The 14,935-nt window shown below is 39.6% G+C and overlaps 1 protein-coding gene across 3 annotated transcripts in view; it reads left to right on the top strand.

The window, feature by feature from the left end:
• The window catches only part of utrn (utrophin), a 183,038-nt gene extending 168,331 nt beyond the window's left edge, over positions 1-14,707 (top strand). For all 3 annotated transcript variants that reach the window (XM_080047942.1, XM_080047940.1, XM_080047941.1), the window contains 6 exons: positions 2,422-2,571; positions 4,036-4,273; positions 8,003-8,078; positions 10,740-10,823; positions 12,369-12,394; positions 13,280-14,707. In XM_080047942.1, coding sequence (XP_079904068.1) covers positions 2,422-2,571; positions 4,036-4,273; positions 8,003-8,078; positions 10,740-10,823; positions 12,369-12,394; positions 13,280-13,288 — 583 coding nt within the window. In that variant the 3' untranslated portion in view covers positions 13,289-14,707. The remainder of the gene's footprint in view (positions 1-2,421; positions 2,572-4,035; positions 4,274-8,002; positions 8,079-10,739; positions 10,824-12,368; positions 12,395-13,279) is intronic.
• The last annotated feature ends 228 nt before the right edge of the window (positions 14,708-14,935 follow it).

Genomic DNA, 14,935 nt, shown 5'->3' with positions numbered 1-14,935 from the left:
ATGATCTGTCCTCCGGGTTCCCCCTGCCAGCCATAATGTCCCGCTGCAGAGTTTGCCAGAGTCCTGCCAAATTGGTCACTCAGTCGTGCAGGACTCTTGTCCCTTAATCCCAGCAGACAACAGTGCCACCAGTTTTCAAGTTTCTCCACGGCCACTAAGCCTATCTCTGTCGTCTCCATTGTCACAGCATACCCATATTCCAAAGAGGTTAATTGTGTGTTTTGGTAAATTGCTAGAACAGGTCTGTGTATGAAAAGGGCAAAACTACATAAAGAATGAATGAAGATAACTGTATTGAAGCTGCTGGTTAAAGGAGATTAAAAATAAAAAAATTCTTTAAATGAGAATGCTGAAAGGTTTAAAACATACTGAGGTTTAGGCCGTTTAATTAATGTAATTTTTGTATCCTTGGTTTGGTTTGTGAAAAGGCAAAACGTAACTCTAACCCATTCCTAAATAAAGAAAACTCTTACCTTCAACCCACATGAAGAGCTCTGGTTGGTAAATGATAGTTCTTTTTATTTATTCTCCAGTGTACATTTGAAGGCTTCTGGCTGCGTATATTGGTCCTTTTTAAAGTGAAAAGAGTTCAAAGCCTCATTCTGCGAAGCTTTCATCAGCTATCCACTCGGCCCAGTCCTTGCTCATGAAATTGCTTAATTCATGTAATCTCTGAGAAATGATGCATGTGATGTGGTGATAATATCAGTCTGAATACCTTTTCTTATTGATTGTTTCCTATGGTCAGAATAAAGGGTGTCTCATGAAAAACCTGAGATATTTCAGTTTGCCAGTTTGCTCTCCGGAGCATTATTTGATTAACCTGCTCATTATAGCAGAAGATTATGCACTCCATTATGGTCTGTACCGGATAAGAGTGTGTGAACCCAGTTAATAGCGAGTCGCCGCATATTTTAAAAGGTGTCTGGATGTTATCACTGATTGAGTTGTGGCTTAGAGTAAAGCACCGTTTTCAGCTCATAAATATTATGTAATTTAATTTATACATTATTCTGTCCCTTGAAGCATATTATTTCACAAAATGCTAAAAAATGGCTGCTTCTTGATTTTCATGCTTGGCTGTTTTCTTTAGTAATGTAAAGGAGGTTGTACCTGTCTTTGTAATATTGGCCACCATTACTGTTGGCAATAGTACTATTGTGCTCACTCAAGGTAATTGCAATGATCTATATACTGAGACAGACTGTGTGTAAATTAAACTTAATTAGGAGAGAAATGAGAAATTCCATGTTCCTAGATAGATTCAACAGTTACCATGGTGAGTATCATGTGTCATAACCAGCCAAAGCTGGGAAAATACGAGCAAAGTTGTGATACAATTTAAATTCCCTTTACATCGTGTATATACACAAATAATAAGTAATAGCAGACCATTTCTTTAAAATAGTATTTTTTTCCTATAGGCCAGAGATTTTATATATATTTTATGTTATATAACTGCGGGATTATACCGTGACAGAGTGACAGCCTCAGCACTGCTGGGTGTTTGCACAGGCTAAATCCATGCCAAAAAATGCCAAAATAAAGTTAGTAGTGGATAGAAAGTGACGCGCGGAGCCGCCCTGCCTCTAAACTTTCTTCGCCCAAACATATTTCAAGCTGTCAGACTTGCTCTAGAAATGACAGTCACTTTAGCAATGAAGACGACTTTTAAATAACAGTCTGTCATCTTTTTTTTTATCAAGGTTTAGTCTTCAAGGCTCGGGTTGTGTTTCATTATGAAGGTGACAGCTGGGCTTTGGCAAAACCTGCCACTGTCTTTCAGATCACTCAGATAGCACATAAAGGGACGGAGACACACACACACACATACTGATACACAACAGCAGACACCAGCAGCCATCTCTCCTTCCTTCCCTCGCTCTCATTCCATCTGCCTGCCAGGCTTCTTCTCTTCTCTGCTCCGTCCATCTCCTCGCAGCGCTCCCTAATTCCAGTTATCAGATGGTAGAGACTGACACATCTGTGTTCCACCAGGGATTGTGGAGCTTACAGCGCAGCAGGCGGACAGTAGTTGAAGTTCTTAAATATATCATGGCAGCTGCCTGCCACAGTCTTTGGAGATTTTTGCTTGAAAGCTTCAGGTTTTATTTGGAAGCTGGCATTCTTCTCACAACTACGTTTGTTACTGCAATATGCTATTTAATGTCCTAGGCCAAATGTCACCAGCAACATATTTGTTCAAAATGAATTTTACAAAGGAATCCGAATGTTCTGCATTTGTTTGATTAGTTCATAGAAAATCTCTAATAAGTTTCCAGCTGTTCAAGTTCATCAAGGGCTGAAAAAAAAGCCCTCTGTCCGTGAATGGACAAAATGTGACTTGAACTGACTAACGCGGGGATACAACATGTTGGGCTCCTCACTCATTGCATGACTCTTCTGCACTCACTTCCACAGGGACGACGAGCATGCCCTGATCCTGCAGTACTGTCAGACGCTGGGAGGGGAGGGCTCCCCCTGCAGTCAGCCACAGATCCTACAGGCTGTGGAGAGGGAGGAACGTGGGGAGCTGGAGCGGATCATAGCCCGTCTGGAGGAGGAACAGAGGTAACCCATTACAAATGTTTGTCAAATTAACTTGAGAGATTTCGGCATTGAGGAGAGCGTGGTTAAGCCCCAAACTATATACTATCATGTTTGAACAAGATAAGAACAAAGATTTCCCAGTTGAGATTTCTTCAAGATCAATATGGAGTTATTAATATCCGTAGTACTGAAAAATCTGTTTTATGGAAACTGAAATTTTCAAATACTTAATATAAATCAGTGTTAAAATGGTTCTGCTCTTAGTTGCTCTTACGTTTACTCACAGCTCCTTGGGGTCATCTGAGTACATGGGCTTGTTGTCACACTCCCTATGTACAATATACATAAACATACACACACTTCCCGTACGCCCTGTCTACCTCACTCGCCAAGTCCTTCTCCGGTTTGATTAGTAAATGGAGATGGAAAGGCTTAGAGACAGAGTCACTGAACAATGTATTGTTGTAGGGGGGCTTTCGCCTAGCCAGTGGCTTGACTGGAGTGATTTAACACTGATTACACACATACACAGGCGCTCCGTGAGAGCAAGGAGGAGAAAGAGAGAGCTTTAGTGCCGGGCTCATAAATGCCAACTTAAGTAAAGCACAACAGCTTATGGTTCTGTACTGAGAGAGAGGGAGTGTGGAGAGAGTGAGGTGAGGGATCTTGATGGGGGTCCTTTGTGTAGGATTTCACTGGCAAGCAGAGGTAAGCATGGCTGTGGTATTGTTGTTTGGTACCCCACTGTGGGGGTTTTGTGAGTCATTCTGTGATGATGATAAACATTATAATAATAAGTAACCATATTTGTTTTCATTATTATTTAATCATAGCAAATATCACGCGAGAGAGAAAACCCCTCTAAGCCTTGCCACAGGACAACATATTATAGCATTTACAGTATCTACATAAATATATATGATAAACATGGTCATGTAAGTCATGTAAAAATAACAATAAAGCTCAGCTGTCAGAACACACCTCCTCTGGTCTATTTATACAAGGCTCCAAAGAATACAACACTATTGAATCAATGGTTACACATGGCTCACACATCTCCTTCTGCTAAACAGTGTGTACAATATCATATCAAAATAATGCACAGGTGCTGTATATACACACAGTTACAGGAGCACTGTGTAACATATCGGTCAAAATTAAGGGGGTTTAGAATTGGTGACTGTGAAGGTCATTGCTTATTCGCACCATTTTCACATCACCCAACCATTTTTCCCTGTAAATTGTCACCTGTCTGTTACATACATACAAAATAAAGCAAAATGATGTGTGTACTCCACTACATTTATCTAACAGCTGGAGTTACTCTTATACACAAAACATGTACATATCCTATACAATATTTCTTGTAAAGCACCGAAAACCAGCTCCACCTGCTACTCGTTAAAACAGAAAAAGCTATCTCGATATGCAGCTTAAGTAATGATCCAATGATAAAATATAACTATACTATCACTTTCTCCCCAGGACCCTGCAGGGAGAGTACGATCAGCTAAAGGAGCAGCACGGCCAGCGAGGGGCCCCTGCTGGGAGCCCCTGGGAGTCTGAGTCGTCTTTTGCCCAACCCGATGAGGCCGATCTTCTAGCCGAGGCTAAACTACTACGACAACACAAGGGCCGACTGGAGGCCCGCATGCACATCCTGGAGGAACACAACAAACAGCTGGAGTCTCAGCTCCATCGCCTCCGACAGCTACTGCACCAGGTAACCATACACTGACACCAATTTCGGGGCTTGTTACAGTATATCCCCTCCAAAAAGGTTGTTATGCCTGAGAGGAGACACAGATGGACGTTCATAGAAATGAACCGTATATCTGGGTCATTTACTCTTACTTTGTACTTTTTCCCTGACAACCGCTAAATGGATTTAAAAATAAAATAAGGGATTGAAACTGCCGCTGTAAAGAGAAATTCTGTTGTATTGGTGCTTAGCTGACAGTAAACAACATAGATGTTGTTGTAATGGAAAAAGAACTCAGACCTGGAGTAGTTCAATCACAATTAGGTGGTATAAATGGAAGTAAGAAGCATTTGTCAGCTTCAGAGGACTTTGTATGTGAGCTTTTAAAGTGACAAGAGACAGATAGGAGGTATATAATTACTGCTTGATTAACCCATTGATGACTATGGCAATCTAGGATGCATGTCCTTAATGCCTGAGGGTTTTCTGAAAAAATAGTACGAATTGTGAAGTCTACCAAAACCTTAATATCTAAGCCTGTGTAGCACATAGAAACATGAAATAAAAAACATTTAAAAGTTAAGGTTCACAGGTTTCATTTAAACATGCTCCCTTAGCGCTTACAAACCAACAAATATTTCTAAAAATCGTCAAAATTAGATGAATTAGAAAATTATTAAATATTGTTAATAAATAGATGCAATGTGTTGTGTGATTTTCGTCAGTAGTCTATAGTAGACCTTGATTCTGCGCACCAAACGCCACTAACTGTTCTGTCGCCGACATAGCTGGCGTATTTTTTTTATTATTTTGTTTTATTTTTTGATTTTTTTGATTGACATGATTTTCGGCAAACCACACAACTTTTGGGTGGTCACGTGGTCTTAAAAAAATCAACAAAACCCACCTCATGTGTATTTGAACCAATGACAGTGCATTCTATGCTGGAAATGCCATGAAAATTAGATAAAGTAATAATGCTGCGCGATGCAGCATCAGGCAGGAGAGCCAATGTGGCATCGCGCAGCAGCCGTCATCAATGGGTTAAAACTTAGTACGATACATCTGTATAGCTGAGTGTGCACTGGTCATTCACCTCTGATATTGGTGACGCTCTCTTGAAAAATAATTAAATCAACACACAAATACGCACACACACACAGTACACACACAATCGTAATTCGAAGTTTATTTCTTCCATAAGTTATCTTTTCTTTTAGTTGATTAAGCTTTCGGTTGGAGAGCAGCAGGCCGGTAATCACAGTTCACAGGCTCACACACACAGACCAGCTGGCGGGGCTGTTTCAGTGCAACTCGTAAAATAAATGGAACTCCTTTTAAAAAGTGCAATGCTGATCCAGAATGCGTTTTAATAGATGTAAGGTTTCCTTAAATAAATCATCGTCATATCATACAAACTTGTGCACCTATTCACCTCCACACATTGTCTGTGTGTAAACAATAACCCATTCAGTTATTATTTCTCACTTGTTGTTTGTGCCTTTGAATAACAATACCTGCTCATCAATGCTCAGATTAGGTCTTAATCACATCATTACCATTCTACAGCATTAGTCTCCAGTCCCTCTATCAATAACCTAAGGATTTGTTTATGCTCGACCTAATTGCTCTCCTGGTTTTGGATTGTTTGTGCCAAGTGAGAAATGCACAAGCCTCAAGCCAAACAAATAGCAATCCCGACAAATCAGTCTGAGCAAACACATGGGCAGGTATTGGCTCTCTGGAAGCTGTGGAGCTGGAAGCACAGTAATAACTCACGACAAATATGGCCCGAGGAAGGCAGTTGATGTGACTCTGCAGATTCTTTTAAAGGAGAAAGATTAACATTTTGACGGGAAAAAACATATTTTTGCACCCACCCTCCACCTTATCGGAGAATTCCCTCCATTTCTAGACATTATAGTTTTTCACGTTGGGATTTGTTCAGTATACGACTTCATACGTTTTAGTGAAAGGATCAAAACAGCAGATTTGAAATATTTCTATGAAGGTAAAATGAATGACTATTTCATTGTGAAAGTAAAAGTACTAATAAGGTAATGCAATGAGCCGTTTCAGTATTTTGTTTATCATATTTTGGGACTATTATTAATGATATATTAACATTCAAACAGTATTTTATTGTTGTAGCGGGTCATTTAAACCTAATCATAGGGTTTCTATTTAAGTTCTTAATTTAAAATAAAAAAAAGTAGTATTAACTATCACGTGGTGGAGTAAAAAAAATCATTTGAAGATGAAAAGTTTCAGTTAAAGTATTTTAGTTACGTGCAAGTACTTCAAAATTGTATTGAAGTACAACTCTTAATTTCTGTATGTTGGCAGCACTCATTATGCATGAGTATACATACTGTCAGACTTCTTGTGTAGTGTCTATACGGTGCTGATTCTAAAAGACAGGAAGTGCAAACGGCAAACGTATTGGCACACACAAACATCCCCGCGCTAAATAAGAACTTCTGTTTTCTGACATTGAAGTCCCCGGAGTCCTGACGATATGTCATCATGTCTTTCCATCAACCGCAACGTTGCTGCCAAGCTGCAGAATGATAGACCCAGCCAGCTTGATGGCACATATCCAATTTGCACTCCTGACGGCTGACCTTAGCTATTCTAGCCCCAGCCCTAAGACTCTGGCTGTGCTCTGGAGACGTTTCCAACATGTTACCCTTTACTGGCACCCGGGAGGCAGCAGGGGATGGAAGAAAATAGGAGGGGTGGGGTGGGGTGGAGGGGGAGCTACATTTAATTTGATTTCTTGCAGTTGACAAGCTAAAGGGAATGTGTCACTCCACACTAATTGTTACCAGCCATCAAGTCTTTTGTGCATCACAGCATGTTATTTTTTTTCACCAACTGATCCACTGTCCACAGTTTTCAAGTTATGCACTCCTAATCTGTAGTTGATCGATTAAGATATTGTTTTTTTTTGGAGTACAGCAACAAATTGATTTCATCAGGTTTTGTATGTCCGCCGTGAAAACAGGTCATTGACATTCATTTGTTTCAACAATAAGAATGTAAACAATGGGATTACACATTATCACTTTATCTGTAATTATATGCATCCTCTCTGTTCCCTTTCATGAATGCTCAGGACATCTTTTGGGCACCAGAGCTTTTACTTCAGTACAGTACGAACCAAAAGAAAAAAACATCTGTCAAAAACATAGCGAATACAGACATTGCTAGATTATTGTTGGCCACCTGCCTTCACTGTGTGCTACCCTCAGCACCTGCAGCAGCTGCATTAGTGTCAGTCACATCAGCCCCTAAAATGGGTTTTCAAACAGCGGCTCAGCTCTTGTTTGTCAGAGCAGAATCATGTGGATACAACGGCAAGACAAATACACATATTCTGCCTCAGTGCAGAAACCTCCTTATTGTTTTGTTGTGTCTTATTACGGACACAATATGTTAGACCTTCTGGCAGGGTGTTATTTCTCTAGTTTAAATTGTTCATATTGGCAGTCCAGGAATTCCTAATGCTAAATGAACTGATTAGTCACAAAACTAAATGTCCAGCTTTGCAGATTTACACTTGTAGCATGATGAACTGAAGTCTGAGGTTCCTATGTACACGAAAACAGCGGCTCTGTGCCGCCCTCTGTTAATTCACTTGTCTGCATGGCTCATTTTAAAGTTGTCAAGTGAATGCCAAGCAGCATAATTCAGTTATAATAATGGAGTATTCATCTTTGCTTTCTTCTCTATTTCTCACTCTCCCAGCCGGATGTGGACTTGAGGATAAATGGAGTGTCCTCTCCAACTGTCCACGAACGAGGGCCACTTACTGAAAACTCAGGTGAGACACTCGAGCTCACAAAGTCTTGCTTACTCACAAACACACAAACACAATGATCTTTTTATATGAACATATTTTCTTGGAATTCAGTCACTATGCCAGAAGCTACATTTTACAGCATAATTTACAGTGGCTTGCAAAAGTATTCATACCTATTGAAATTTTCCACATTTTGTCACGTTATAACCACACACGTACATTTATTTTATTGGGATTTTATGTGATACACCAACACAAAGTGGCGCAACATTGTTAAGTGGAATGAAAATGAAAAGTGTTTTTAATTTTTTTTGTTATAAATAAAAAACTGAAAAGTGTGGCGTGCAAAAGTATTCAGCCCCCTGAGTCAATGCTTTGTAGAACCACCTATCGCTGCCATTACAGCTGCAAATCTATTGGAGTATTTCTCTACCAGCTTTGCACATCTACAGACTGATATATTTTGTCCATTCTTCTTTGCAAAATAGCTCAAGGTTCAGATTCAGCATCAGATTGGATGGAGAGTGTCTGTCAACAGCAATTTTCAAGTCTTTCTCAATATTCTCAATTGTTTTTAGGTCTGGACTTTGACTGGGCCATTCTAATACATGACTATGCTTTGATTTAAACCATTTCATAGTAGATCTGGTTGTATGTTTAGGGTAGTTTTCCTTCTGGAAGGTGAACCTCCACCCCAGTCTCAAGTCTTTTGCAGACTCTAACAGGTTTTCTGCCCTGTATTTGGCTCCATCTATCTTCCCATCAACTCTAACCAGCTTCCCTGTACCTGCTGAAGAAAAGGACCCCCATATCATGATGCTGCCACCACCATGTTTCACTGTGGTGATGGTGTGTATAGGGTGGTTTGTTAGTTTCCGCCACACATTGCATTTTGCATTCAGGCCAAAAACTTCACGTTTGGTCTCATCTGACTATGCATGGCTTTTGGCAAGGGTTGGAGGAAGGTGCTCTGTTCAGATGAGATCAAAATTGAAGTTTTTGGCCTTAATGCAAAATGCAATGTGTGGTGGAAAACTAACACTGCACATCACCCTATACACACCATCCCCACCGTGAAACATGGTGGTGGCAGCATCATGCTATGGGGATGCTTTTCTTTAGCTGGTTAGAGTTGATGGGAAGATGGATGGAGCCAAATATAATTATATACCAAGCCAATTACAGGGCACACACTAATAACTTCTTTATTGAAGGTAGAATTCTCAAATTACGTGACGTGGTAAATTACCACACCGTACAAATGATTTATAAGGCTTAAAAAAAAGCCTTCCTAACAGTTTATAAGTAATGTTTGAAGAAAGAGGAGTTTCGCATGATTTAAGAAGAGAAAGAAAATTCACTGAGAAAAATATACGGACCACACTTAAATCATTTTCGATTTCTGTAAATGGTATTAAATTATGGAATGAACTTGATGAAGATATCACAGGGAGTTGCAGTTTGCGCAATTTCAAAAAAAAAATGTCTAAAAAATTATGGAAAATTACAGACTGAAAGCTGAGCACATTGGGCTTACTAATAAGCTGAGCACAAGGTGAATGTCACTATCATAACATTATTGTAACAAATAATAGAGGTCAGCAGACAGACTTGTATGGGTTTGAATACTTTTGCAGATGTGTCAATGAATAATGAGAATGGAAATTGACTGTGTATTGGACTGCAGCTGCTTAACAACAAAAATTAGCAAAATCATCAAAAACAAAACAAAATTGTGTTTTTTATTTTTTTATTTTTTCTGTAACAGTAAATGTGTATCTGTGTATCTGAATCTGAATCTGATGAAAATGGGGGCGGGACCTGGTAAGCCTTTGGCTTCTTCCGTCACCCTTCGGACAACACAAAGTATGATGTATGATGTGAAAGAGATAATTGTGTGGAATTGTCCGAAAGAATAATAATAATAATAATAAAACATGTTAGAGTCTGCAAAATACTTGAGACTGGGTGTAGGTTCACCTTCCAGAAGGACAACTACCCTAAACATACAGCCAGATTTACAATGGAATGGTTTAAATCAAAGCATAGGCATGTGTTTGAATGGCCCAGTCAAAGGCCAGACCTAAAACAATTGAGAATATTGAGAAAGACTTGAAAATTGCTGTTGACAGACACTCTCCATCCAATCTGATGCTGAATCTGAACCTTGAGCTATTTTGCAAAGAAGAATGGGCAAAATATATCAGTCTGTAGATGTGCAAAGCTGGTAGAGAAATACTCCAATAGATTTGCAGCTGTAATGGCAGCAATAGGTGGTTCTACAAAGCATTGACTGAGGGGGCTGAATACTTTTGCACGCCACACTTTTCAGTTTTTCATTCCACTTCACAATGATGCGCCACTTTGTGTTGGTGTATCACATGAAATCCCAATAAAATAAATGTACCTATGTGGTTGTAACGTGACAAAATGTAGAACATTTCAAGGGGTATGAATACTTTTGCGAGCCACTGTATACAGAAGAAAGAGAAAAGATACAGATCTTGCACTGTTCCTCTGCAGATGAAAACTTGTTGCTCACTCTGCTAAGACAGCACATAAATGATGTGTGTACTAACTGAAATTCAACGTGTGTGTGTGTGTGTGTGTGTGTGTGTGTGTGTGTGTGTGTGTGTGTGTGTGTGTGTGTGTGTGTGTGTGTGTGTGTGTGTGTGTGTCTAGATGAGCTGTTGGACTCCCACAACAGCAGCTCTGACCTGGCAGATGTAATGGAGCAGATTAACAACTCCTTCCCTGCATGCAGTCGTAAGTTTCCCACTCCTCCTCTCTCACACCGTGTCTCACCAGTCACTGAAGGCAAAATTTGTGTTTCGCCCACAGGGACGCTGGTCAGCAGAAAAAATAGTGCGCATCACTCCATTTGACTCTTCATAGTTCATCCCTCACAGGGAAAATTCATGTGTAGCGTACCAGATGTGTGAATTAGGCAAGTTTGAGGTCTCCTTGTACAGCAATATGAGGAATGGTTGCCTTTCGCCAGGATGTGATTCCATAGACTTTATTGCACTTTTCAAGAATTTATAGGGCAGCATCAATCAATTTATCCACAGCTTTTTTTGCCCATCAGTCGTTAAGTCTACACACCACATCCTCACAATTGAAAAGCTTGAGCAAGAGAATGGTTGGTATTATGATTTGAAACATGACTGAGATGATGCATTCATTATAAACAGAGTTGCTAATACATTTATGTTTAAACCAATGAATGGACTGGACTAATGACGGCTGTTTTGAGCTTAAATCTTCTGCAATATTTTGTACATTTAATATGTTATTATTAATGCAGTGTTTAAGTGGAATCTGGGTTCATTTGTTAATTTGATTAAGTTGTTCCTATTATCAATTTGGTTTTTAATGAAAGTATTCATACAGTGGTTTATTTTGTCTATCCATGTTAGTTATGCTTTCATTACCATGACATATTTTACGAGGTACACCAGGCTAAGGCTGAAAAGAAATTGCAACAGAAAATTGATGCGGGGGAGAAACTGTTAGATTCCAGACACACTCAATGTAATTTCCACATGACTCATCATCCACCCTTATTTTCTCCTTTACCTCCTATCATTCTCCTCTCCATGTGTCTGTCTTTAACCACCTCACACACTCTTGCCCCACATATGTATTTTCTTTCTTTTCTGACTTCATACTGTCATTTGGCTTTGATTTTGGGTGGTAAATGTTAATAGGTATGTGTACGTGTCTGTGGGGCCTGTGAGGTGTCATGTATAAATGATAGCAGCTTTGTGTACGTGTGTAGTCATGAATTCAAAAGGCCTGTGTATGTTTTTAAATGAGGAGATTAAAGACAGAGAGTGAGGGATAGCTTTTTCAAAAATCATGAATGTTGTAGTGCATGCTGGTTCCTCTTCATTGTGAATGTGATTTTGATCATGATAAAACCCTTTCTCAGTCACATTGATTGTAAATACAGCCTTGAGGCTTTTTTAAATTCTCATTTAAATTTGGTGTTTGACATAACACCTTGGACTCTAATACTTTTAATACTGGAATTTGAAAAAACTATCCACCTAGTTGGATATCAATCAAAAATGGTCGTGTAGACAGTTAGAGCTTTTTTTCTTTGGCAAAACTCCAGTGAGGGCTTGAGTTAAAAAAATCAATTTTAATCTGGCAGACGCTCCACTGTTATTAGCATTTGGTTTAGGCACAGCTTTGCTGAACAGAACCTAAGAGGAACAGCGTTAAATGTGTCCACCTACATTTGGGAGGCCAAAGACCGTGAAGTTCAAATGTTAAGCTCTTGTCTGTTTGCTTTGTCTCCCACAGCCTCAAGCCTCTCCCCAAGACCACAGGTAAGAAGTGGTTTCCTCCACCTATTTAGATACTCAACAGTTCTATACATCAGTGTGTGTATTTGCAGTTTGTAGAGACATTCCTGTTTTTCCTCTTTTGTGCTTTATAGCGTGTGTTTGCGGTTCACTGTTTTAGTAACTGGCCAATGTGAGAGAAGTTTGAGCACAGCCACAGAGGTGATTATAGCTGCTGCAATAGACAAAAGTAGTCCCCCACAATGTAGCCTGCACCTGCCTTGAACATTCTGGGGCCTGTGAGAAAGACATGGTGAATGATATCTGGAGAGGGCAATTAATGCTGTGAGGCCAATGTGCTCTGTGGGACAGAGGGTTTGTGAAAGGTGCATTCTATACCCTTCAATTTCAGTTGGATAAAGTTTATCATGACTCTCTGAAAATCCTGTCATAAACACACAGTATTCAGTAGACTTCAGGAAATGATGTGACCCACACTTCATTGTGCACATTCAGTTTTTTTTTTGTTTGTTGCATAACTGCACAGGCGAATAGGTTTGAGCGCTTAACTACATTTTCGGAAAAAAGACAGCTGTGTTTTTTAAAATCTCCACACCCACCTCCTCCCTCTTTTCGGCTTTGAGCTCTTTACAGACTAGCAGTAGCTTGAGGGACTGCAGCCCTTTTACTAGCTTTCAAAACCGATTACTTTGCACAAACCTCTGATATTTCCACTTAGTGATGGGTTTATGAAGAGAAATGAGGTGGGTGTTTACCTGCCGCACTCGGCTAACGAAAAAAAGACAAGAGAAGTGACTTCCACTAGTCCTACTTGAACCCAGGCAGACACACACAGCTTGTTATAAAAGTTTTAGGTTTTGTTGTCTGCTTCGACATGATGATTTAAGCTTTGTCATCTCTCTTTTGCAGGTGATGTGAGGACAGTCAGCACAGAGGATGCCGTGTTTGTGCGTGTGCACACATGCGAATGTGTGTGTGTGTGTGTGGGGGAAGAGACAGGACCATTCCCAAACAAACAATCCCCACGACCCCTTAATCCCAAAGACGCACAGGACCAGACAACTTAACTACTTTTATCACCTTGTCTTGTACTATGCAAACTGTACATTTTATGAACTGTAGATTGTACCTGGACTTGGTTCAACATTTGTCAGTGATTTGTTTAGATATGCAGATGAGTATATGGACACGGGGCTTTGTATAGTATAATATGCTCTTTTTTTTGTTGTTCAGAGGGTGGTGTGAGATTTGTGTTTTGTCCTTTTTTAAGTTCTGCCTTCACTGGGAATCAAACTGTTACATTTATTTCTGTCATTCCACTGCATTTGACCCTCTAGCCCCCAAATTGAAATTATTTGTTAATGAAAGAAGCTACAGGTGTTTGTTGTACATCCTGGAGCATGCCCAGTACCTGAGTGATAACATCTATTGGATGAAAGGATTATGTTGAAGATGTTAGACGGTCACTTCTGAAAGCATCTGTCTTGATTTTGAAAATTGTAGCATGTTTGATGTCAAGTTCCCCTTTAAAGCATTGAAATGCCGGTACACTTTGTGTCGACTGCAATTTGTTGATGTAAACTTTACCCCTTCTGTGCCTATACAGTTTGTCATTCCACATGTGGAAGACAGAGATAAGAGTTGATGAATTCAAGTGGGATTGTGTACAAAGAGAGTAGTTTTGGAAAAATAGAGATTTAAATCTAAAGTTGTTCTGAAACAAATTTGGGTTTTGAAAGAGGCCCACCGTCATTATGTAGAATAGCTTTTTTTTTAAAGATATATGTTCAGAAATCAGAGGAAAGCCATGATTGCCTTGCTACCTCAGACTTATAGACACAGTTTTGATTTTGTGGTTTGTAAAGTTGTTTAAAACACTTGTGATCATTTACAGAACAAGAACAACTGGTTTAGCATTATAGGCTTTAGCTTACTGTATTAGTGTACACTGCAGCAAGGAGATACCAATTTTTAAAAAAAGGTAACTATTACTGTACCACAATGGGTGTGTGGCCTGCTGAAGCTAGCTGCCCCCATTCTGATGAGTATTACTTTGTTTGTGGTTGGTTTTTCCACTGGCCTTCTAGCACTGGTCCCTCACTGCATTGTGTCGTTGTGCTATATGCTATCCTGTAAAACTTGTGAGACTGAACAACACTACTATAACCTCCTCTGACTGTAGACTAATGATGATGTTGGTGATGATTTAAATGATTCCAATCATGATGAACCGTACCATGGCAGAACTGTGTCACTTCTCCCGAGGTATGTAAAATAGATTGACCACACTACGTGTAATATGGCTACGTTGTTTTATTCTAAATAAAAATTTTATAACAAGTACACATCCCCTCTGTCGTTCGGTTTTTACTCACGCTGTGTTCTGTGAATTTAACTGTTAGGACTGTTATGATAGAGTGAGGCTGTAAATATTTATAGAAAGTGATACAGACTAATCATTTCACATAATTTAATAAATGCTGATCAGAAATTCAGCCGCCGCTTAAAAGCGTTTTCATATGCAGTGCATGCCTTGAATTTTAAGCTTCTACACCCACACCTGGA

This window comes from Ammodytes marinus, assembly GCF_949987685.1.
Source record: "Ammodytes marinus genome assembly, chromosome: 19".
In the NCBI taxonomy this organism is placed as follows: domain Eukaryota; kingdom Metazoa; phylum Chordata; class Actinopteri; order Uranoscopiformes; family Ammodytidae; genus Ammodytes; species Ammodytes marinus.
Note: the sequence above shows the minus strand (reverse complement) of the source record. Positions and strands in the feature narration are given on the sequence as shown.